Below are 25003 nucleotides of genomic sequence, written 5' to 3'. Positions count from 1 at the left end.
CCTATCTAAAAATATAATTCTGTAATGCCTGACAGCGTGTCACGGGTACGAGTCCGGATCCCGACTACTTGCTGTGTGTCATTCCCAGTCTCTCTCTCCCTGTTTCCTGTCTCTCTCCACTATGTCCTATCAATAAATGCAGAAAAGCCCCAAAAATATCTTAAAATAATTAAATCTAGCTAATAACCCAAAACTCAAATCTAAAATCCACTATAATTTAAGAGTCTGCACATCATGTACATGTATGGGATTGGAGATTTCTTGCATCAGTTCTAGGCACATTGGAATGTCCAATCCGTTCCTTGTTTATTGACCAAGAGATCTGCTTCCTGAGGAAGAGTAGCCAATTTCTGAAGTTGAACTTATACAGCTTCCTGGAAAGGTCGACATGATGGGAGTTAGATTCAAATGTGGGTCCTCAAGAAGAGCATGTGGTGTGTGTACTGGCACCACACTGAGGAAAACTTTTGACAGAGAGTGATACGAACCAATGTCTTTGGACACCTTAATAAATAGAACTGTGAGTATGTGAAACATTTTTTATCATAATTTAATTATCACCCGCCATTCATTGTTGCCCTGGCAACCTTGGGAATGGCATATCAGCTATTGTTTTTCTCGGGTTGATTTATCAGTCCTCGTTTGGATATGCTCAGCAATGACAAATGGCTTGATGATAATCTATTTACTAACCAATGCAATTGGACTCACCCAATGCACTAAAATAAATCAATGCACTTGGAATGGATAGGTACAGCATTAATTCTAAATTCACATACAGCACCCAGCTCAAAGAACTGTATAAGATTAGTAGCCTATGATAGATACTGTAATTACTAATTAGCCTATATATATCTATCTTTCATGTAACAGTCCTTCTCATGTTCACTGCATTATGTTTATTTCTTTGGTCTGTTTTCAGTGTTCTTCGGTCTAGTCCTCAGAGACTGACGGAACATCTCTCTGGAAGTGAAGCATTATAATGGTCAGTTAGTTGTTGTAGTAGTAGTACCTTACTCAGTTCAACATTTCTCCTCCAGAAATAATAACGATGAATAATATTCATGATGATAATAATAATGATCATCATTATGATCATCATAACAACAGTGTAGTATTAACAGAAACTGCAGCATATTGATAGCACAATCAGAGATAATAGGAGGGACTACTTGCATGGATATTCCTCTTTGAGATGAATATTTGATTTTGTGAATACTGTCGGCACATCCAAAGGTACTTACCACAGATCCTTGAGAAGTTGATTTTCTAAAAGAGCAAGTCAGCCATTTTCTGGACTCTTCTCGCACCTGGCAAACACATTGCAATACTATATAGTGCTTGCTGATTTACAACTGAAACATTATGAAACACAAAGGCTACAATCTATAATTTAACAACAAATAGAAGGCATATTTTAGGGATTAGATGAGCGTGTCACTGTGATAAAATATTTCCGTTCTGTTTACCTCCTTGTTGAGCAGACAGTGAACAATGTAGAGGCAGGTGCCCTGCTGGGAGTTGAGAAGAATAAAGAGCACCTTAAAGAAGATGTTGGACTGGTACAGGCCCAGTATCCAGCTACAACCCAGAATGACAAACTGGGCCAGGATCTTGAACACAATCAATCTATTGACAAGAGAGAAAAAAATAAACGTTCTGTTAACATTTGCGGCTTATAACAGCAGTATGTGAATTATCTGCATTCAATATAGACTATTGCATGAAATAGAGAAGAGAAGTGGTTAAATCCCCTCCATGTAACATCACAATTAAGTCACATAATCGTAACTTTAGGACTAGCAAAGTTACAAAGAATTAGTTAGTAGAAGATTACACGCTTCTGTGCTTGTTTTGTGGAAGACAGATGGCTAAAGGTCGACATTTGAAGAAACCCTCTTCTCAAACAACTTTGTTTCATTTCCACCGTTAACAGATGCCATTTTTATTTGTTCTGTTCACGTAAACAACACTGTCCTTGACCTCCACAATCAAACGCTTGAGATGTGCCTGAGTTATGATGATGCTACCACGTTATCTGAGAAGAGTGTGTGCAAATAGGAATTCCAATGTAGGACAAACTGCAGACAGGTTTTGTCTGTAGGATGTCTGTATATATATTATCTGAGGTAACATCACATTTTAGGTTATGTTATTAGGTATAGGTATGTATAAAGACACTGTATAGTTCACGCACCTGGTGTCTGTGGACTGAGAAACATCACTCTTCATGTTGGCCAGGGTAGGCCTTAGAGCCCAGAGAGTGGCACCGAACAAGATCAAATTAAGCTGATGAAAAAAGACAGAGATGCATGTTGATTATGTTGCATCACTAGATTGAAAAAATAAACTATGACATCTTAGATTGGAACAGGACACATATGCACAGCTGGTAAACCAAAATGTCATACATTTTAGAAGATTCACTGATCTTTTCATGCTATATCCTACACTACAGTATACAATATTATATTAGGCTACTCATCTCCTGTGAACTGATGCCCTGTTTTCCTTATTCAAAACTCCAGAATATCCTTATATGCTGCTATAAGGACTCCTGTCGTGCAACATCAAGTGGACTTTAGGATATTAGTGTACACTGTATAATTTTAGCATTTCTTTTAACTAGACTGAAAGCCAGTGAAACAAATTTCTGTTTCTTATGCATTGTATGTAAATGTAAATAAAGAGATATCTATCTAACTATCTATATCATAACATTTTGTAATATTATGAACATATCTTCATTCATGTTGACACTCACTACAAGGATAGTAATCACTGGTCCTGTTACAGCCCAGTTGAAGTTTTGATCTGTTGACAGCCAGCACCTGCAGCATAATGAAACAAAACACTATGATGTCGTTGCTATAGGCCTATGTTAATTAAAATTACATAGTTTAGTAGTATGACTATACTGTATGTACACTATCTCTATTTGTGCTACTCACGCCCCTGCTGAAGTTTCCCCATAGCCATCCGAATACACCAAAGCAGAAACGCCCACAATCACAAATGGAACACCGTAGCCAATCAGGTAGAGGTATGGCCGGGGGAGTCCATCTCTCTGGATGACCTGCACCTTGGAGAGCCTCCACACCAGCAGGTAGAGCTGTAGAGCCTCCAGGAGCATCCACATAAAACTGGACACAACCAGGAAATGGAGCACCCCAGCAATGACGGTGCAGGTCAGCTGTGGAGATAAAAACATACTGTGTAACTCTATGAGACATATTTCATCATTGTCCAAAGTTGCTTTACATAAACTATTTACATCAGGGCTGGAGGGAATCATAAAAGGTAGTATTTGATTTTATTATTATTTTATGAAAATCAATTAAGGCCAACACCCTTTGACACCACTTAGATGTCCTTTAAAATACACATTATAAGATTTAAGTAACATTATTTACTTTTTACCCATATCCAAAAATAATATCATAATCTGACTGTAACAATACCTCATATTGGACAAATCTGTCATCGCACAGCATCAGCAGGTGAGACAAGCCGAGGCTGAGGCAGAGATGAAGACGAGCAGTGTTGTTGATCTTGGGGTTCCAGCTGCACAGCAGGAAGGTGAAAACGGCCAGAGCAAAGAAGAACAGACCAATAGTAACAAACCCAACCTCCAGCCACTCTAGGAAGGGATCATCTGGTGAAGGCTGGGAAACCAGAAGAATACACACGAAGATTAGTTAATTGATTGCTAATTGCTACATGTATTCACACTTGTACAGTACATTTGGCACTTTTGTACATTTCATACTTTCAATTACAATTACAATTACAATTTGAGACTTTTTTCAGCAGTTCATCATGCAGCTACTGTACATTCAGCAACATGTTGTGCAACAAAGTATACAGTAAATGAGCTATTAGACTAGTGTTGTTATTGTGTGGAGTACCTCTCCGATCTGCATGATGAGGGCGAAGGACGAGAGATGAGAGCAGCTGCACACTGTGTAGTCTTTAGCAGAGTAAGCAACCCAACATCCATCTACAGACCACTGCATGGCCTCTACCTGTTCCTTTCCTTTCTCCTCTTCTTTTTCCTTCCAGTATACACAGGTCACCAAGCCGCTAAGCTTCTAATGAGTCAAGAGAAAGAAAGTAATATTCACGGAAACAAACTAACAAACCACTTCATGCACAATGCATATATAGTACATGTTGAAGTTCACCGGCCACTCACACACAAGTGGCACAACCATTTTGGAAGCCAACCATTACAGGTGATTGTGAAGTTGGCAAATGCCGCAGGTAATATTCTCCAGACTCCAGTAATGGACTGACATTTGTTCCCTGGATGCAGGTTTTACATATTGTGTGTGAATGAAAGACTACTAGGATGTTTGATGGCAGTACCTTTGCATGTTTGATTGTAAAGTTGGCAGGCTGTGAGAGCTCGGTGTGGTTGGTTTTGGGCAGTGTTGCAATGATAACGTCTGAGTACATCTCTGTCTTTTTCTGTGTTTTAATAAAGTAGCTATTATTCAGGAGATGTTCCATCCCGCTGAGAGTCATGAAAGCAGCTGCTGCAGAACCTGGTGGTAGAAAATTAAATCAAGGAATTAATTTGTATATTTTGTTCTTGATCTTGATTGTCCCCATCATCTTCTTGCTTTTCTCTCACCATTGTTGTTTCTGGCCAGAGCCTGCAGGTTGATCTCCATGGTGTTTCCGTTGGCTGACAGAGTAGGACTCTCTTCATCGCTGCTTTCTGGACCTATAGTTTGTATGCTCAACTCTGGCTCACAGACAGGAATTAGAACAATGATTGGTTTGGATCTCCAGTAGACATTCTGCTATAACTAATGACATGTCATCTGTCTTACCGAGTATTGAAGACTGAACATGTTTGTTAGTTGGGTTTGCTGGTACCACCAGGGCAGACATCAGACGCTCTGAGATGTCCAGAATCAGAGTACCTGTCTCTCCACTGCTGACATCTGATGAGGAGTTTGTATTGGCACCTGACACTGCCTAGGAGAATTATTCAGAATTGATTGCACATTTGGGTGAAGTCTATCCACTAAAGGCCTATTCATAGTCTGGATTTTCGGTGGTGAGGTGACCACCGTGACCACCGTGACCACCGTGACCACCGCAACCACCGCAACCACCGCGAAATAACGTTGAGCGGTGGTGAGTAAAAACAGAGAGAAGGGCTGGAGCGGTGGAGGTGGTTTGCTCTTCACCGCGGCTCGTGATGTCATGTTGTAGTTCGGTGGTCACCTACAGTAACCACCGAAAATCCAGACTATGTATGAGCCTTAAGAGGTTTGCTTGGTAAATTTGACAGTTTATTTTTATTTTTATTGATAGTTATATGTCCTGCCAGAGGAGTCAGCTACCATTGAGGTCTCGGACTGTTGGTACAATTCAGTTTCTCAAATGTTAAGCAGACAGTATCAATTCAGAATGGGGTGGGATGGGATGGGGCAGCATATTCACTGCACATCATTTAACTGTAACTGGATTTCTGAACTGAGTGGGCTGTTTTAAATGTGAAGTATTGCAACCAGCCTGCTATTACAGTATGATCAATATAAACTCATATTTCAAGCTAATGATAAACCTACATGGAGAGCAGTATAGGCATGTCAGAGCAGTATAGGCTGAAAATGTGTGTGTGTGCCTTTGGAGCACATTTGTGACCGTTCGATAAGCCCAAATTCTCTCTCACCAACGACCCCAATGTTTCCTACATAAAAAAAAGGTTTCTACATTCTTATCATAAACAGCCCAATGGCATTTATCACATCTGTGAAATCTACATGAATGTGTGTCTGTTTGTGCGTGTGTGTGCGTGTGTGTGTGTGTGTGTGTGTGTGTGTGTGTGTGTGTGTGTGTGTGTGTGTGTGTGTGTGTGTGTGTGTGTGTGTGTGTGTGTGTGTGTGTGTGTGTGTGTGCGTGCGTGCGTGCGTGCGTGCGTGCGTGCGTGCGTGCGTGCGTGCGTGCGTGCGTGCGTGCGTGTTGAGTACCATCAAGGCAAAGAAGCAGTTTATCACCATCTATAAATAGACAGAAGACAATAGAAATAGTAAATTAATATGTACTAACAATGTCCTATAATAACATGACATATCTTTAAAGCTAAAAACAAAAATACAGACTGAAATTGTATAATTTGTGGATGCAAACAAAATGGTCCGCCTTAAAATCTGACCTCAACATTTTAAAAGCATATTACCGGTAGTTTAGTTACCCAATAACGCAGTAATAATACAATCAAGTGTAAATACAGTTGTGTGGGTTTCTCTATAACACAGTAATATGATCCTGCATTGATTTCCAAGAGATGCAAACTAGTTTGTTACATCTATTCTAATCAGAATAGATGGGTTCAAACAAAGACTTCCCACTGACTGCCTCTGATAGGATGATGTCAGGATTGTCCTTCAGTTGATGGAGAATATTTGTAAGGAATACTCTCTCTTTTGTCTGGCCCTGCAGCAAGAACACAAAATGAAGTGAAAACAGAATTATAAGAATAAGAATGGCCATCCTGTGTCCAGGTGTAATTGAAATCAAATGAATAGCTGCGAAATCAACTGCAACCCCCATCTATTCCATATAAGAAAATACTGCATGCGAATGCTACAGCAGACAATGTTATGCCAATAGTAAGGCCAGGGATTGATTTGCAGATGTTTCTAATGACAATACTTGACCATAATATTTCTACATAGTAATATGACCAAATGATAAAATAAAAAAGACTTGCAAGCTTATTTCCATATACTGTATGTCTAAACTGAGAGCTATTCAGAAACAAATATAATCAAATAGCTTGCACAAAGTGCTACCACCAGTGTTATCAGTTTAGAGTGGTCACAATAAGTTGTCTGTTTGCTAATAAATAAAGCATGGTATAATCATGAACACTCCTCCAACGTTTGAGGCACATGTCTGAGAAATTGGCAAGCATTTTTCGTAATGTTCTCTCACCTATAACCTTCAGAATGGAATTCAAATGGAATTGTTAAATTAAACTATTTGTCAAAGTTATTTGAAAGATTCATGTTAATATTATACTGTATTAAAGTGCAGACTTTTTTTAAAGGATGTAAAAGTAAGGTACGTTTAGGTAAATTTGGTTCATTAGTGTTTTAATCTGAATAAAATGTAAACAAACATAATGTGACCTTGAACAATTAAACAATAAATGTTCATTTGTATGTATGATAAGGCCTATGTGTATATATTTAGGCTGGTATGAGCCTTTAACAGCAGTACTCACCACTGGAGGTTGTATCTGGTCGAGAAGATTGTTATAACCTATGCATTGTGTGTGGAAGCAGAAAAAGAATCATGAACAAAAGGAAATATATAAAAGGTTTATTACAGTCAAATGTTTTCCACACAGCTGTGCTCACTTTCACAAACTGTGACCCCACTTTTCCAGAACAGTCCAGTTGAGGGGAAATATCCATCATGACAGGAGCAGTAGTATAGCCCTGGTGCATTGGAGCACATGCCTTGTGGACCACATATGTCTGGTGTCTCTTTGCATTCATCTGTATCTGTAGAGAAGATAGGAGGCAATTGTATTTGTATTTTGTATAGTACATTTTGTCAACAAGGCTATTGTGTTTAATGGTGCTAGAATAGCTGAAGTTCAGGAGCAGGACCACACCTCCGATGCAGCTACCTCCACCTCCCATCAAGCCACCTCCAATCGGTTCACCTCCCCCCGCGTATATAAAGCCCATCCAACCCCTGGTTCTCCCCCCGTTCTCGCTTTCGTCGTCCCACCCCCCCACCCTAATTCTCATCCTACTCCCTCTAAAATCTCCTAACAGATCCCTAGGGGGTCTGACGTGCCTCGGGAGCATGCCGGATCCCCGAAGCTTCCCCACCTCGGCTCAAATCCCAGACGCCGCTGATGGCCCGTCGTGGGCCATCACCCTGCTGTCGTATTCATAACCATGCCCTTCCTTCCTGTTTTCAATAAATGGTTAAATGTTTCCATTGGTGGTGTGGTCCTTGATAGTGAATATACAGCATGTATTTATAATAAATGTGGGTAGGTGGCAACAGATGGTAGCACCTGTCAGACACTCATCGATGTCTGTCAAAATACATGACTATTTTAATAACCGGTCATTGGAACCTGCCCTATAGTATGTGACTTTCCATTGCACATTTGATGTTGCACCTTGTGAATGCGGTGGAAACAATGTTGAATGCGCACAAGCACATTCATTGAGACATGCATCATATTATGTTGGGTGACAAAACAGGGACCCAGACTGCCAACAAAGGTACTGATTACTGGGGTGCATCCCTGTTTACTGTACATAATACAACTCTGATAGCAGATCCCAGAACATTCTCTCAGCAAATACCTTGACAGGGATTCCTCTTCAAGACTGGCATATTTGGGTAAGTTGGTGTGTAGCCCTGTTGACAAACACAGGTGTACCATCCAGGTATGTTGGTGCAGATAGAACCGAGACCACATAAGTTCAGGGTTAAACACTGGTCGATATCTGTGATGGACAGTTGAGTTTAGTTTCCATATTAATTCATATACCAACAACAACATCTGAAGAAAACTTCACATGAAGCATTCAGCAAAACATTTCAATACCATTCTCATATATCAGGAACACATGTAGGGATTACACACCTTCGCACATAGGATTTCCCCCTGGGACAGGTCTAAAGCCCGAGTGACAGGTGCAGACTCGAGCTTCGGCTTCGAGCGTACAGTCCCCATTATCACCACACACAGTGATGCCAGCGCTGCCACACACAAGTGCTACAATAAGAGGAGAGAGTGAAATCAATATACTGTACGAATATACTGTAAAGAAGACAAATGGAGCTTTAAAAAATGAACAAATACAGCTCTCACTCGTTTTGTGAACGTCATACTGTACATAATTTATATCATACTGTACCAGGAGATGAAACAGGGATGAAAAGTAAGCCTGAAGGGGACAGAGAAGATTCAATATATATGGACAGTATATACAGTACATAAACATGCATCGTCAATCATTAGGGAAAACTTAACTTCTCATTAAAAGTAAAACGTATACAGTATCTGAGTGGACTGCAAATGCCTGTATTTTTGTCTGGAATCAAATTGCCCTTTTTTATTTTAGTTCATACAAACACATATTTATATTATACATTCCTAATGTTATTGTATAACAATTTGAAGGTTTTCAGAAAGCTTTTTAGAATCGGCCATAGTCCTAAATGGGTGAAGGTAGCCTATGAACATGTTGCCATTCAGCTCAACATACAGGTAAACTTTAGATAGGCCTACAGTACATACTGTATAAAGCATGAAGTAAAATTCACTCACCCAGGAGAAGAGGCACTGTACAGCACTCCATCATGAGAGATCACTCTCTAAATCCCACAGACATCAAACCTCACTCTCTATAAACCAGTGTAGAGATTTGCACAACATCCAAAAAATGTTTTTAGAGGGTTTAAGGTGAATGCAAAAATACAATGCAAATCCACTGGCTCAAATTGATAAGCAAAACTTACAAAACATACATGGGAGGGAGCAGAGAGATGTCCCTAAACCACCTCTGACATGAATGACAGGTAAGGACTGGGAGTGTTTTATTGTCAAATACACACTACAATTGGCCTACTACAGTTCGTAGACAACATTTCGTTTTATGGGATATTAATATGGTAAATACATGTGAACTTGAAGTAATGGTTATGGTTGCATCATGATCTGCTGCTGATGTTCTTCTCGGGAGAGGTGGTGGTGTAAGGCTGAGTAAATCAGCTGAATTAACCATATTTCCTTCTGTATTGTATGTCCTGTCATTGAGATAAGAGACTCCAGATTTATGCATTGTCTCTATACTATGTAGGTAAAACATACTTTGATCACAATGAAATTAGAGAACTACCCAAAGTGATACTGGAGTACTCATGCACACTGTAGACTTGATTGAACTCTACAGGCCCGATTCACTAAGCTGTTTACACCCATATTTTGGGTGTAAAGGAATTTTCCAAACTTTTCCAAAAAGTTAGTCTAGAAGACTGTATTCTAATGACATACAGTAAAGCTTTGGTCCCATGACTCCCATTTAAAAATTCCTTTACACCCAAAATATGGGTGTAAACAGTTAAGTGAATTCGGGCCCTACGTCTTTAGAGCAAAAACAGCATTTTACCTTTTGAAGGAGCTATCTTATACATATTTTTACTTCTGCATTGTAAACAATTGAAGGCTTGAAGTGTTAACACCAGAGGGAGTGCAACAAACCATGTACAACCCAGATTCGGCACAAACAAGGGACTAAATTATTTTCGCTCCTATTCCACCAAAATGTGGAACGCCAAACGTCAAAGGGACGGCCATGGGAAAGCGATTTGCACCATCTTATGCAAACATTTACATGAGCATATGGGAGCAGACAGCACTAGAAAAATGCAGACTTAAACCAACACATTATTATAGGTTTCTGGATGATATATTTGGAATATGGGAACATAGCAAGGAAGAATTCCAGGAATTTATTGATGTTCTAAATAGCCATCATAGATCCATAACGATAAAATTTGTGACACACACTGAAAGGATTGACTTTCTTGATGTAACAATCTTCAAGGGCCCAAACTTTAACACAAATGGGAAACTAGACTTAAAAGTATTCTTTAAAGAAACAGACACCCACGCCCTATTACACAAAACGTCATTCCACCCGACACACTCCTACACAGGGATAGTCAAATCACAACTACTAAGATTCCATAGGATTTGCACGCAAAGAAGTGATTTCAAAATAGCTTGTAAAACACTATTTAAGGCCCTCAGACTAAGAGGATACACTAGGACATTCCTCCGGAAAGCTCAAAGTACCTTCTTAGAAATAAGAGTGCGGGATCCAGGTCCTAAATTGGCCCTGATAACCAGTTATTCAACACAGAGCACACTAGCCAACAACAGAATAAAAAGGAATTTTGAGAACCGAACGGATGATCTTCTAAAAGATTATAAAATTATATCGGCCTACAGAAAGAAAAAAAAAACCTTAAAGATTATCTAGTACACAGCAAGCTAAAATAAATCAACACACCAGCACGCCAGGGACCAGAATACTTCAAACCCAAACAATTAGTCAAAAATAGAAGTAGAACTACAAAACGCGTGTTAGAGATTAAACAACAAATAACAACCAGAACCAGCAACTGCATTTACTTAATCACATGTGAAAAATGTGGTTTACAATATGTCGGAGAAACGGGTAAAACAATAGGTACAAGGCTGGGACAACACAGATACAATATTAACAATGGAAAAAATACAACTACAAGGTTTGTGCAACATTTCATGGCTCACGGCATTGAAGCTCTAAAATGCGCTGGACTTCAACACAATCCCAACTGGACAGTAGGACAAAGACGTTTTAATGAAAAACAGTGGATTAAGAACCTCAACACGGATTTTCCTGGAGGCTTAAAGGGACACTTCACCCTTTTTGCAAAAAAATACATGTTAATGACGTTTAGAAGCTTTAGAACACTTTCCTGGGGGGCTTTATGTATGTAATATGTGGTTTTAGATATTTTAGATTGTAGCAGTGAGCCTGTTGTCTCTGATGTCATGGACACTGGGCTCACTTCCTTCCTGGACTACATGTTGTCTCAGTAAGACAGCTCTCCCCCTATCCGCAAGGAGGAGCAGTGCACCAAAGAATTATGGGAATTGTAGTCCAGGAAGGTAGTGAGACCAGTGTCCATGACATCAGAGACAACAGGCTCACTGCTACAATCTAAAATAACTAAAACCACATATTACACACATAAATACCCCCAGGAAAGTGATCTAAAGCTTCTAAACGTCATTAACATATATTCTTTTGCAAAAAGGGTGAAGTGTCCCTTTAAACATGCCTAAAATCTGATCTTGAACACAACAAAACTTAAACTCAGGATTAAACTGGAGAAATCTAAAAATGATTGGATCAGACTTCCTTTGGATACATGGCGAATGCATTTATTCCTTGCATTGTGCCTACACATGGTCGCAACATGTGTAGGCACAGTGCACTGAAGTTTTTTAATTCCCCCCCTTTCCCCTCACTGTATATGTTTCTTTTCCCTTTTTGCTTCCTTTATGATGAATTCCTGTTCTGTTCTTTAACTATATAGAAGTGTCTATTTGTACGTCTCTAAATGTTTTGATGAATTGAACAAGGTGGAACCTGTTGTAAACAAGTGTAATGCTTAAATTGGGTCGTCCACTCACAGTTAACAGTCTTTGTTTGTGCTTGAAATGTACTGTAATTCTGCAAACTGTTAATAAATATTTCAATCAATCAATCAAACTAATAAAATCCTTTTTAAACATGTTTAACACACCATTTAAATTCCCCTTCTTAACTATGAATTGTATCACAAATTATATTATTTGATATGTAAAATTTGTAAATTCTAACCAGCATCCAGGTATACATTAACATTCTCACAACCCCTGATTGTTGCAACAATTAGTTTTAATGTTATGACATGGTTAGCAACAGACTTTGGGCCTAGTGGTGAAAACAGTTTAATTTACCTTATTGGTTTCACAACAACATATTAGTCTACTTGCCAGCCCATAGAGCCCCATTGTGAACCCGGACATGTTGAGTACACCAAGGTGTTATGTTAAAAATGTTGAGTATAGGTCCCCAGCATTTAGAAACTGTTGAGCAATTTTCATAATGTGTACTCAACATGGATTGTTCACATTCTAGCAAGTGGACTATAGGCCTACAACTTGACAGAATTATCTTTGTTTCAGGTCAGGATCACATGCAGTCACAACTGTACTAAGAGAGCGGCTTATTACAGTAGCTTATGTATTATGGAAATAATCAACAACACATGATTATTATCTGTTTTTAACATGCCATTAGTTGTCACAGCTCGTTCTCAGGAACCAAAATAATCTCAAGGAAGTGAACATTTAGCTTTATGGTCCTAAAATGTGGAACAGCCTGCCTGTAAACATGCAGCTCTCTGAATCCAGACATTTAAAGAGAAATCTTAAGACATACCTTTTTAGCATTGCTTTTAATTAGGTCATATAATTAATTCCTGTTTGTAATGTCTTATTTTTTCCTTTTTCTTTTAATGTCTCTTCTATTTGTAATCTGTGAAGCACATTGGGTTGCACTTGCTGTATGAAATGTGCTATACAAATAAAGTTTTGATTGATTGAAATTAAAGATCAGGATGCAGTTTCTGAATATATATTATGGAGAAAGTGTATTGCACCCAACAGTGGGAACAACATGCAACTACACCTCAAAAATCACATTTGACGAGTTACACATAGCAATGATTACTATCAGAATTTCACTAGAGATTTAACTTAATAAAACATGGGGGAAAGATTCTGTTTCTCCCCTGAGCAAGCAGGTGTGCTCTAGTATTCGTTTTTTGGGGGTTTATACTGTAGGTCACATTGAAACTATCTCTCAAGACAGATTCAGCAACCAGGCCAGCAACTGAAATTCTAAGGATTTGTTTTTAGTGCAGATGGGTTCCCAGATTGTATTGAAACTATAGTAAGTTCACACTGTCGAAGGAATGCTTGGAAGAAAATAATTTGTCTGCAGTGTATGTGCACGAGCAATACACAATTTGAACTTGGTTGGTAGTTGGTACTATTACTGGAGATGTGTCAAAAATAACGTAAAAAAATAAATAAGACTAACATTGTTAAAGGTATAGAGTAATTTATATATAGCGTTTGTTCAGTAACAGCCTAGGGATCCATGTCTCTCCAGCTCTTTAATAAACAGAAATTACATTTTCAGGTGGGTTGCAAATTTCCAGCCAATCAGGAGAGATTACCCATTTATCAGCTTACATTTTAGAGTTGAAATTAGAAGAGCGTAAAATCAAGGTAATTTAATATGTGTTTTAAAGTCAATTTGCTTCAACTTTATCATTCTCCATTGAGCACCAGCTAGTTGATATCTATTTCGGTTTACATTTTATAGTGTTACAGTTCCAATTTTACCCGCTTGTTTCTTCAGTCATCCCGTATTCTGAAGAATCCAGTGTATCCCTGGCCTACACCAAGACTGTCCCAGAGTTGAGTGTGCCTTTCCCTTGAAGTGAGTTGCAGTTTCATGAAACACAGGAAATTATGTTGTAATCCAAAGTGCAGTGGACTCTGCATGGCAGGGGCGTCCTCTTCCCTGAGCCAAGCTTGCGCCTGACCGCATACCTGTTGTGTAGGATTGATGTTGGTAATCGAAGCACCGATGAGAGACACTGTGGGTTTTCAGATGAGCGGTGACATCGTTTGGGTCATCAGGTGGGCAGGCCCTCCTTCTTGGGTGTTTCGCTGACTGGCCCACGACACCTCCAGAGGGTTCAGCAGTGAATCCCAGCGTCCCAGGTTCACTCCCTACTAGATGTCACCGACTCATCTGAAGGCCCATGTGGGGTCCTTTTTCTTCATCCACAGCCACTGACTCCCCTTTTCAGCAGCCCTGGAGAGGTCCTTGACCGCCTGGCGGTGGGCCTTCCCTCGTACTCCCATCTCCCTGAGTAGCCTAGATGTTGAGGTCAGTATCATGGTCAGTGTAACAAGACTTTCACTAGAGCTCCATATATGATGACAACGGCGACATCCAGCACTGTCAGGCTAACCTCATATATGGGTATACTCACCAGGCATCGTCATGGTGATTGATACAGTACATACTCTGTTGGCTGGCATCGTTATCATGACACGCATCCAGTAAAACCATATAAAAGAAGGATCAGAAGTGGTTAAGGAGAGGTAGGAGAGACTCCATCGCCTTCCGTACGCGACAGGATATTTGGACTTACACCCCAATTATCCTCAATGATATCTGGCCTTACAATTCAGAAATTCAGATATCGTTGAGTAAGAAGCTTCAGCATCCCGGTTAAGTTCTAATCAGACACCAACCGTGACGGGTCCTAAACCCAGACAACCAGCAGTAGTTTGAGCTATTTTATAGTCAGTATCATATCAGTATCATGTCAGTTCCATAATATGGTCAGTATCATAATATGATCAGTATCATAATATGATACTGACCATTGACATGATACTGATATTATCAGTATCATGTCAGTATTATAACAGTATCATGTCAGTACCTTGGTCAATATCATGTCAGTACCATGGTCTGTATCATGTCAGTATCATGGTCAGCATCACATATTCGTATTCTAACCAATAAACAAACACACAATGAACACAGGCAATAATTGAACAGGTCTGAAGACAGCAGGTGTGCATTCTCTCTGGTTTTTTTATTCCTTAGGAAGAATTCTGTTTTGGAATTACAAAATGCACTGGTAGAAATAGCGGTGAGATAGGTTGAGAGTGTGACAGAGTGAGAGCGTAAGAGAGACAGAGTAACAGAGAGAGAGAGAGAGAGAGAGAGAGAGAGAGAGAGAGCAAGAGAAGGGGGTGGGGTGGGGGTGAGAGATCAAAAGGTTCCACAGCCACTTAAGGGTACATCAATCAGATATGGCTGGTTCCTCTATATCTATACCCTCCCTCCCAGTACACTAATGGACCCTTGTGGGTCTATTTGTGTCCATTTTCACAACACTGAGGATCTTACTGTGTAGGAGGGAGATGCCATCATCTTCTGAAATGTACCTTCTTTTGTATTTTTTTTTCTTCTTCAAAATAAGTAATTATTTTAATTTTTGCTTCTTTTGTGGTTTCCTGAACATCGTTGTGTTGTGCCTCAACCCCATGTCTACCATACATTGCTGGCAACAGAACGAAACAAAATGAGATTTTGATTCTCACCAAAGTCTCGTCTTTTTTTTTTCTTTTGACTTTTTTTTTTCTTTTTGGGTTATATTTTCAACCTTTTTTGTTCTCAAAAATAGAAGGAAAAAAAATGAAACATGTTGCTTTTTTACTTTTATTTCTTTAAAAACATCTATCTATATATTTTCAGTTTTTTATTTTTATATTCCTCTGAATTCATTATTCTGCGTTTTCTTTTTAATGTCCTGGAGTTGACTGTTCACCCACTGTGTGGCATGCACATAGCACATGCATTTCTGGAACTAGATTTTTTTTTCTCCCTTTTTTTTGCCTTTTTTGTACTTAGAAAAAAAAGTTGAGTTTTTATCATTATAATCTTTTTTCCTGTAGCGGCGCTTGTACAATTGCTTCTTGACGTCGTTGTTGTGTGGTTAGTTAGTGTGTTAGTGAATTGTATTGGTCAGTAAAGAACACAATGATGAACGGGTGAAAGTTGGGGCCCTGTGTTTCATTCAGGGAGTTACTGACATCACCGACTTGCGTGCATACTCTCGCGCACGCATGCACACACATACAGTACGCATGCACACGCGCGCGCACGCACACACACACACGCACAAACGCGTGCGCACACAGTCAAAGTACCATGCAAACAGTGATGTGGCTCAAAATCTGACATCTCAAAAGTATTTTCTGGAGACAAGGAATGGGGAAGCAAAGCAAGCGAAAACTGAAACGAGATGTATCTGAAACATCCTTCCCCTGACGCACACACACACACACACACACACACACACACACACACACACACACACACACACACACACACACACACACACACACACAGACACACGCACACACACAGACGCACACCACAGCCAGGAGCTACATAATTATCTTTGTGTGTCTTCCTCAGTGTTGTAATATGTGTCCGTTACATTCATGGGCAGTTGTATCGGTGCATTCTCTGGTCAACATGTGGTAGGCCTCCAGGTAAAATGTACATGGTAAAATGTTCAGCGTCAATTCAACTATGAGTGTACAAATGGAACCAAATGGTCCCAATTAACTTGTATACCATCAGTTACAAATGTAAACATTGACACTGAGGATTTTACTGATCCTACAACTTCAAAAACATATCAATCTGTTGAAGTATGTATGTAGTTATTAAATTCAGATATGTTTAAATGAGATGGGGTTGGACAGTGAGGACTGTGGTGTGTTAGTGGCAAGTGTTAAAAGTTCGAGGCACACAGACACCTAGATATGAACAGAATGTTATACAGGAGTTACACGTACACAGGGAATTTGGCAAAAATAAATAAAAAAAGACCTAGCCATCATTTCTCCATCCCATGCAGTTTGATTGGACGTACATGGCCCTGTGCAATTTGAGTGGCTGTGTTTTACATCTGACCAGGGACGTGCAGAGAGTGTTAGAGAGGCAGGGGCTGAAATCCCGTAAGAGGGCACTTTTGGACCAAAATAGCAGTTCAGCTATTTTCGGTGGTGCAACCCAGCACTCTTTATATACTGGAGATGCGGTGTACGGCATGGATTTTGAAACAAATCTGTTCAACACAAAATGCTGCGTTCCAAGTTCAGCAGACTTTGGAAAAAAGCAATTCTCCTGAATGCTGCCTAGGCATGGAAAGGAGTGGCATTTTGCATTTCTTTCAAAATAGTGAATGTTGCATTCATGGTCTGGAGAGTGCAGTCTCTCAGTTGTTTTACAGAAGGGTAAAAGGGCAGGGGCTGAAGCCCCCTTTGATGTCTATGTGTGCACGTCCCTGCACGTGACGAACACGACACACAGAGAGAGAGAGAGAGAGAGAGAGAGAGCATTTCGCCCATTGAACCGAAGCAAGACAAACAAACAAAAAACACTGGAACAGACTTGGGTACAGGAAAGGAAATGTTGCTGCGGTGTATTGCATACAGCGCCACTTAGAGGTCACAGCCGGCGGTGGAGCTTTGTCTGCTCTTGACCTTATAGCACAAGGTCCCGCAATAAGCCTTTAAAAACCCCATAGAAAACATCACAGTAGACGGAGGTTATCTTAATCCATTGTTTAACAGTTAGCTGTCTGAGCCAAGCTTGTTCCTGGAGCAATGTATGGAACAGAGCTCCACCCCACAGCGGGACAAGTGGACAGATATATGACCGCCCCAGCCAACTATGATGGAGATAAGGGCGAAGGATCCAACATTTTACACAAAACTTAAAAACCAGATAAATCTACAGTACAGAGGTTCTTTCCCATCATCATGAATATCTTCATCATCGTCATTCTCATCGACATCACCAACATCATTATCATCACCACCAACATCGTCATCATCACCAACATCGTCACCATCAACAACACCATTATATGAATATCAACATCATAATCCTAAGCAATTACACTGTTGTCTACAGCAGTGGTTCTCAAAGAGGCGTCTGGGGACCCCCACGGGGCCCAGAGGGGGTTCCAGGGGGGTTTAACCATTGTTTGATTAATAACAATAATAATAATCACACCCGTGTGAAGTGAGGGACGATCTTATCATCGTATCATCATCATACATCATCTCATTCCGGCCAATCAGAATTTGTGTCCTCACCTTCGTCTTCAATGTTTGTTTTGTGTTTAATATGCAATGTTTGTGCTTACACGAACAGTCACAATTGTCCATTCATTGTCAATGGCATTCAATGTTTGTGCAGGACAAAGTTTGTGTTAGCACATACACCAAAAGCTGGACATAGGGGATATAAAAAAAACACAAATCATCTTGTATGGGGATCTGTCGCTCAGTATTTTGAGATCGGGGTCCACAGTCAAATACACAATACAATGTGGGGGTCCTTGACGTGAAAATGTTTGAGAACCACGGGCCTACTGAACCACTGTTACCATCAATAACGATCGAGGAGAAAAAAACAACAACGCAAAAAGAAAGAGGTTCTCTCCTTTCTCTCTCCTGTCGCTCCAATGTGTATGTGTTGAACCCCTGGAAGACTTGTAGACATTACTGAGATAAACACACCCTATATGGTTGACCGAAGTCCCTCAGGGGTCTATACTGGGGCCTTTTCTGGTTTTTGTTATTGTGGGGAAAAGCTTTAGCTAAAAATAGACGGATCAATATTCCGGGAAAGCTTTCCCCACGGATGCTGGGGTTGAAGTGGTTAAGGCCAAGGGCCGCCCACACCAAGCACTAGAACATATTAGAATTCACCATCATCTGTGTTATAGGTGTGGTGTGGACTTTGCCAGCCACTTGTTGATTTTGACAGCAAATTTTGATTTCAGTTTTAGTCAGTCTCTTGAATAGTTTGCATTTAGTTTTAGTCACATCGACTAAAATGTATTTTGGGCAGGCCTTGATGCCGTCGTTATGGCTGATTTTACACTTGCTGAAAATAGCCGATCTATAAGATCTTGTAGATCGGCTATCCTCAGCTGATCTATAAGGTCAGTTTGTAGATCGGCTATCCTCAGCATGCAACCAAGTGTAAAATGATGGATTTCTTGTCCACTAGTCTCCTTTTTAGTCATCATAGCTTAGTTTTCATTTAGTGTCCATTTACTTTTCTACAGTGAAAAAAGGTAGGCGAGGATTTTATTTTGTCATAGTATAGTCGACGAAATCAACACTATCTATATAGTGCTTGGTTGGTTGACTGTTCTGCCATCAAGGAGGAGAACTTCAGCTATTTTGCTTATTTGAAGCTTATTTGCTTCAGTAGCAAATTCCTTGCTAGTTACCCTGCTTCCCTGTACAATGTGCACACACATTCATCTGAGATCATTGACTTAGAAAAATAAAAATAATTAACCATTGACCTCCTCAGTAACAATTGTGCTCTGAGCAAAACAATTTTCATTGTATGTATACTCTGTATCTATACAAATGACAAATAAACCTGAACCTGAACCTGCTGTGTCAAATTTGAACGATCAATTAATTGATCGTGTTCCAGGCTCAATGGAATCAATGGAACCAACGTAGTATACTTTAAGTTTTAATTTATCTGTATCGGAATGAAAACCCATTGCTCAACGTTTTAAAGAAAAAAATACATAATAATACAATACATACATACTTGTAATATCCTTGCGGCCCATGGCCCATAGATTGAGAGCCACTGGTTTTGTGTGTGTGTGTGTGTGTGTGTGTGAGGCATCATCAAAAGGAGGGGCGAGAGAGAGAAAAGACAAAAGAGAAGAACCTCCGTCGATGAAGACAATAAAGGACAGAGGAATCACAGAGCCTTCAACACAGATTCTCATCAATAGAATTTGTGTTTCTTTATGTGTTCGTTAATCATTCCTTTTTTTTTTTACTCATGCAGGACTCCACAGGGCGTACAACTTGCACGTCTAAGAGACGAAGCTGAGTGTGGGTGTGAGGGTGTACTGTGTTTGTATGTGAGGGTGTGTGTGTGTGTGTGTGTGTGTGCTCGTGGGGAGGGGAGTGCAGATGATTCAAGTTTCAATATTTTAGAAGGAGAAACAAGAGGAGGAGGAAGCTGCAGCAGATGTAGAAGAAATACTGCATACTGTTAAACAAAACGGCTTTTTTACGTCTCCTTCCTCACAGATTTAGGGGTTTGGCTGAAATGATTCATATTTTTCTCTTTTTTTTTTTGGAGGGGGGGGGGGTTGTTCGGGGAGAGCCACCCCTCATTTCATACATAGTTTTACATCCCAACCGCCCCCACCCCCACCGTCCACCACCCCCCCCCCCCCCTCTCAGCACATAAACGATCAGTCTTGTCCACATTTAAGAGTAAACACAGATGATAAAACTCATCAATATTCCCCCTCCTGCTGGGAGGGTTGGGTTTGATTCATTTTGCAACCAACGTAACTCCTGTTATTTCCAAAAAGAAAGAAAATAAGAAAGAAAGAAAGGAAACAAAGTGGTGGTTCTTCTCGTGGAGTCGCAGCTCTTGACATCTTGGTAAGTGGCTGTAGCTTGTTGTCAAAGGCATGACGTATGACACATAGAGAGTGGCGTCCCTCGTGCCTCTATTCAGAAAACACTGAAGAAGATTGAGGAGTTCTGAGGTTTGGCTTCCCGTGCGTCCTGTAAAAACAGTGTGTTACGCGCGGGAGGGTCATATAGGTGCGTTTGGCCGTTACCATTCCCGCTCCTTCCCAACAGCCCTCCTTTCTATCCGGCACGGCCTTCCATCCCCTGGGAAACATCGAGCAGGAGAGGAAAGGAAGAGGAACAGAGCAAAAAAAAGGAAGTAGCATGCCATACTGTGTCCCCCTGTCCTGATGGCAGGCATCTCTGCTCTTCATCCCCGCTGTCCCGTCTGTCCGTCCCATCCTCCCTACCTTGTCCCCAGAGGCTAGCACCAGTCGTCCTCTTCGGTGGTCTCATAGGGTTCATGCAGACCCTTGCGGGGCCCCCTGGGGTGGCTCCCCCAGAGGCTAGCACCAGTCGTCCTCTTCGGTGGTCTCATAGGGTTCATGCAGACCCTTGCGGGGCCCCCTGGGGTGGCTCCCTGGTGGAGGCACCTTGTGAGGCCCAGTGTGGGGGGGTCCGTGAGGGTGGGTGGAGGGCGAGGAGGAGCGGTAGCCGTTGGGGAGGCGGCGCTGAGCGGTGGGCTGCCCCTGCCCCGGGCCCTGACCCTGAGCCTGGCCCTGACCCTGACCCTGGCCGGTCAGGGCGGTGGTGGGAGGGGGCGCGTGACCAACAGTCCTGGGTGAGGAGCGGCTGGGGTGGGGGTGAGGGTGGCTGTGGGGGTTGTTTGCGGGGTGTGGCTGCGGGGGAGGCAGGGGGTGGGCGGTGTGGGGCTGCGGTGGAGGCGGCTGAGGGTGGTTGGCCAGGCCATGGGGGTGGGGATTTCCGCCGCCTTGACTCTGCTCGTAAGCAGGCGGCTCGTGGCGCGGGTCGAAGTCCTGGTAGTCCTGGTTGTAGAAGTGTTCGTTGCCTTCCACGGAGCCCCCTCCTCCTCCTGTGTCCCCCCAGCGAGGGGGCGGGTGGCGGCCCTGGTGGGGCTGCGGCGGCCCCTGTGGGGGCGGGCCCTGGGGCGGCTCTGGGGAAAAGTGGCGCTGCAGGGCCGAGGCGGGAGCGCGGCCCTGCGGCCCTCCGGACGGCGCGGGCATGGACTTACGGACCACGGGGGAATAGGTAACATGGGGCCGGGGGGTGGCGGGGGTCTGGGGCAGCTGGCGGCGGCCACGCCGCGGCGTGCTGGTCCCCGAGGTAGAGGGGACGGGACTTCCACTCACTGAACTACTGCCCTACACGAAAAGTGAAACACAGCAAATAAAAAGAACGAACCACAAATTCAACACAGACAGACAGACAGAGAGAGAGAGAGAGAGAGAGAGAGAGAGAGGCAGAGAAAGAGAGAGAGAAGTAGCGGACGGAGAGTGACAAAATACAGAATGGATGGAGAGATGTAGGGTGAGATGAAAAATACACAGAAGAACAGCAGCAACAATCACAGTAACAATAAGAACAGTAGAACATCAAGTGACAGTGTGTGGAGAGAGGAGAGTGGAAAGGAAAGACATCCAAAAGCAGCAGAGCAGACAGGGCAGACAGACAAAGATTGCAATTGAACATAATTCCGTACAGAGAGAAGCAACACGTCATGCAGAGCAGAAACAGACAAAAACAAAATAAGACCACAGGAGAAAAAAGGGGATAAATGTTGATTTACAAATGTCGATAAGGTTGGAGCAAATGCAACAGTGAAGATATGCGAAATGTGTCCATCTTTCTATTTGCATGCAATGCAATGGTTTAGTTTTCCCATTGTTCAACTTCTGTGTTTGTTTTATTCTCTGGATATGGTTTACAACATGTTACACTGAGATTTTGAAGCTGCATGCCACAGTCACTGAAGACAACAGACTTCACCTTGGTTACATGTCTATGCAGTAAGCTAATCACGATGACCATTTATTATTAACCTGACGGTGTTGCTCGAGTTCTCAACGTGTAAGTAATTTTGGGTGAACCATGCGGTTCAATATTATACATACCGTAGAACCTTTGCAACAATAGTATGCATGTGACTCAACAGAAATGACAAATGATATAATTCGGAAAATAACATTGAATTCTTCCTGACAAGTGTCTTTCAACCCATTTCTTTTCACTCAAGTTATTTAGGCTATGTGCAGTTAAATCTTTTTGATTGCCTATAGATGTTGGTATCTTATAAGGGAAAGGTGTGGCAAAACAGAGAGAAAGCGGACAGCCTAAAAGGATTTAGGCTGAGGAAATAGAGATGACACTCAGATACTCAAATATACACATTGATGCATATTTGTTGGGTTACTGGGACAGTGAACTGATGATGTACGCAATAGTGATAATATTACACTGCACACTTGTGATATTACGGTACTTATCTCTGATAAGTGATAACATATGCTTTTCATGCATGCACGCATCTGTTAGCGTGCATGTATTGGCATAATGGTGCATGTATTGGCATAATGGTGCATTTACTCAATACATGTATTGGCATAAACGTGCATGTGCCGTTTGAGAAAACATGCATCTTGTGCATTATTTTATCATTTCTTTCCTCTTTTTGCTTGAAGAAAAAACACAAGATGCAGTGGTTTTGGTGCCGAGAGCACACATACCCATAGATATATATATATATAAGAAAGGCTATATGGCTCACCCGCGCTCTGGCCAATGGAGAGCGACGTTGCTACGTGGCGGCCATCTTACAGAGGGGCAGCATAACATTGTGTCTATGGCAGGTCTATGCGGCATGTACTTTGTAAATAACCATAACTTGCTCAATTTTCAACCGATTTTCAAACAGTTTAGTTTGTTATAAACGTCAGAGGCGTCCACATACTTAAATGCTTTTATACGACATAAAAAACAAAATTAAGCAGATAAACCAACCCGTTTGTAAATCCGTCAACATTTGAGGAAGTTATGGCTATTTCTGTTTGAGCTGCCAAGCCTGCCATTGAACATACTGTACTGTAGCCCCTAGCAAGATGGCCGCCGGGTAAACTACGTCAGAGACTCTGCCTTGAGCCATCTAGCCTTTATATATGTCTATGCACATACCCACATGTACCAGAAGCCCACCTGTCTGTGTGTGAGGCATTCTCGGCCCTCGCTGGGCGATCGCGACCAGCGGCGGTCCCGGTCTTGGTCGCGCTCCCGGTCATGCTCTCGCTCCCTGTCGTGTTCTCGCTCCCTGTCGTGTTCTCGCTCCCTGTCGTGTTCTCGCTCACGGTCGTGCTCTCGCTCACGGTCGTGCTCTCGCTCACGGTCGTGCTCTCGCTCCCTGTCATGCTCTCGCTCCCGGTCGTGGTCCCGGTCCCGGTCGTGGTCTCGATCCCGATCCCGGTCGTGGTCCCGATCGCGGTCGTGGTCCCGATCGCGGTCGCGGTCGTGGTCCCTCTCTCGGGAGGGCCTGTGTCCGTACTCGCCCCCTCGCTCCCCCGGCACGTATCGCTCCTTGTCTATGGAGCCGTGGTGATGGTGGTGGTGGTGGTGATGCTTGCGGTCCTTGGCGCGGCCGCGGTCCCTGTCGCGCTGCTCCTTGGACGTCAGGTCGCCAGACTGGGTGGTGGTGCTGAGGTCTGTACCCAGGCCTGATGGCGATGGAGATGAGAGCTCATGTTAATGCAGTACATCACAGCACAGAGGTGGTCCTTGGGTTCTCTATCTAATCCAGGCCTAATTGGCTTCCAACATTTGTGGGAGGAGAGACACAATGCCTTTTTGCACAATGCCGCCCTCATTTTGTCCTTTCGACAAAATTATTAAAGATGGAGTGCCGTGTTTTTTTTCCACCCTAAATCATGATCATCGGGTGTTATTGCGAACGCAGTGATTGCGAACGCAGTGAGCCACTTACTATGACAGCAAGGGCTGAATGTCTGTGTATGTGTGTGTGTGTCTGTCCCGCTGTTACACCACCCGCCCGCCACCAGAGGGCGCAGCTGTAGCACACACACACACACACACACACACACACACACAGGGCGCAGCTGTAGCACACACACACACACACACACACACACACACACACACACACACAACCACACACACACGAGCTGCGTTCGCTTCCCGCGTTTGCACGTCTTACTTGTTATATAAGGAGGGAGATTCTTTTCTCCAAAAACGTATACAGTATTTGTTAAAATATTGTATTTATTTGGACACTCCCACCAGTTCATTAAATATGCCTGGTGTGCCTGGTGGGTGGTGATTGTGGGTGGGTTTGGTGATCCACCTGAACTGAAG

General features: G+C 42.2%; 2 protein-coding genes across 2 annotated transcripts in view; both read right to left on the bottom strand.

Moving 5' to 3' along the window:
• Nucleotides 1–362: 362 nt before the first annotated feature.
• Nucleotides 363–7485, bottom strand: LOC310868620 (adhesion G protein-coupled receptor E1-like; the record flags this gene model as incomplete). The annotated part of the gene is made up of 15 exons (XM_083779078.1): nucleotides 7383–7485; nucleotides 7247–7284; nucleotides 6373–6453; nucleotides 5988–6017; nucleotides 4839–4986; nucleotides 4637–4750; nucleotides 4369–4547; nucleotides 3909–4091; nucleotides 3462–3665; nucleotides 2952–3193; nucleotides 2765–2831; nucleotides 2198–2289; nucleotides 1470–1629; nucleotides 1245–1310; nucleotides 363–374 (listed from the first exon to the last, which is right to left on the bottom strand). Exons 1-15 carry the CDS (start codon nucleotides 7480–7482, stop codon nucleotides 363–365), a joined length of 1716 nt encoding a protein of 571 aa, XP_083635204.1. The 5' UTR covers nucleotides 7483–7485.
• A 13090-nt stretch (nucleotides 7486–20575) lies between these two features.
• The window catches only part of cacna1aa (calcium channel, voltage-dependent, P/Q type, alpha 1A subunit, a), a 108670-nt gene continuing 104242 nt past the window's right edge, over nucleotides 20576–25003 (bottom strand). The window contains exons 49-50 of the mRNA XM_083779375.1: nucleotides 23837–24348; nucleotides 20576–22008 (exon numbers count right to left, since the gene is read on the bottom strand). Of these exons, the coding sequence (XP_083635501.1) occupies nucleotides 21193–22008; nucleotides 23837–24348 (1328 nt within the window). The 3' untranslated portion in view covers nucleotides 20576–21192. The remainder of the gene's footprint in view (nucleotides 22009–23836; nucleotides 24349–25003) is intronic.

This window comes from Protomyctophum parallelum (genome assembly GCF_964188405.1).
Source record: "Protomyctophum parallelum genome assembly, chromosome: 13".
In the NCBI taxonomy this organism is placed as follows: Eukaryota; Metazoa; Chordata; class Actinopteri; order Myctophiformes; family Myctophidae; genus Protomyctophum; species Protomyctophum parallelum.
The sequence above is the reverse complement of the archived record's forward strand: the minus strand, read 5'-3'. Positions and strand labels throughout refer to the sequence as shown.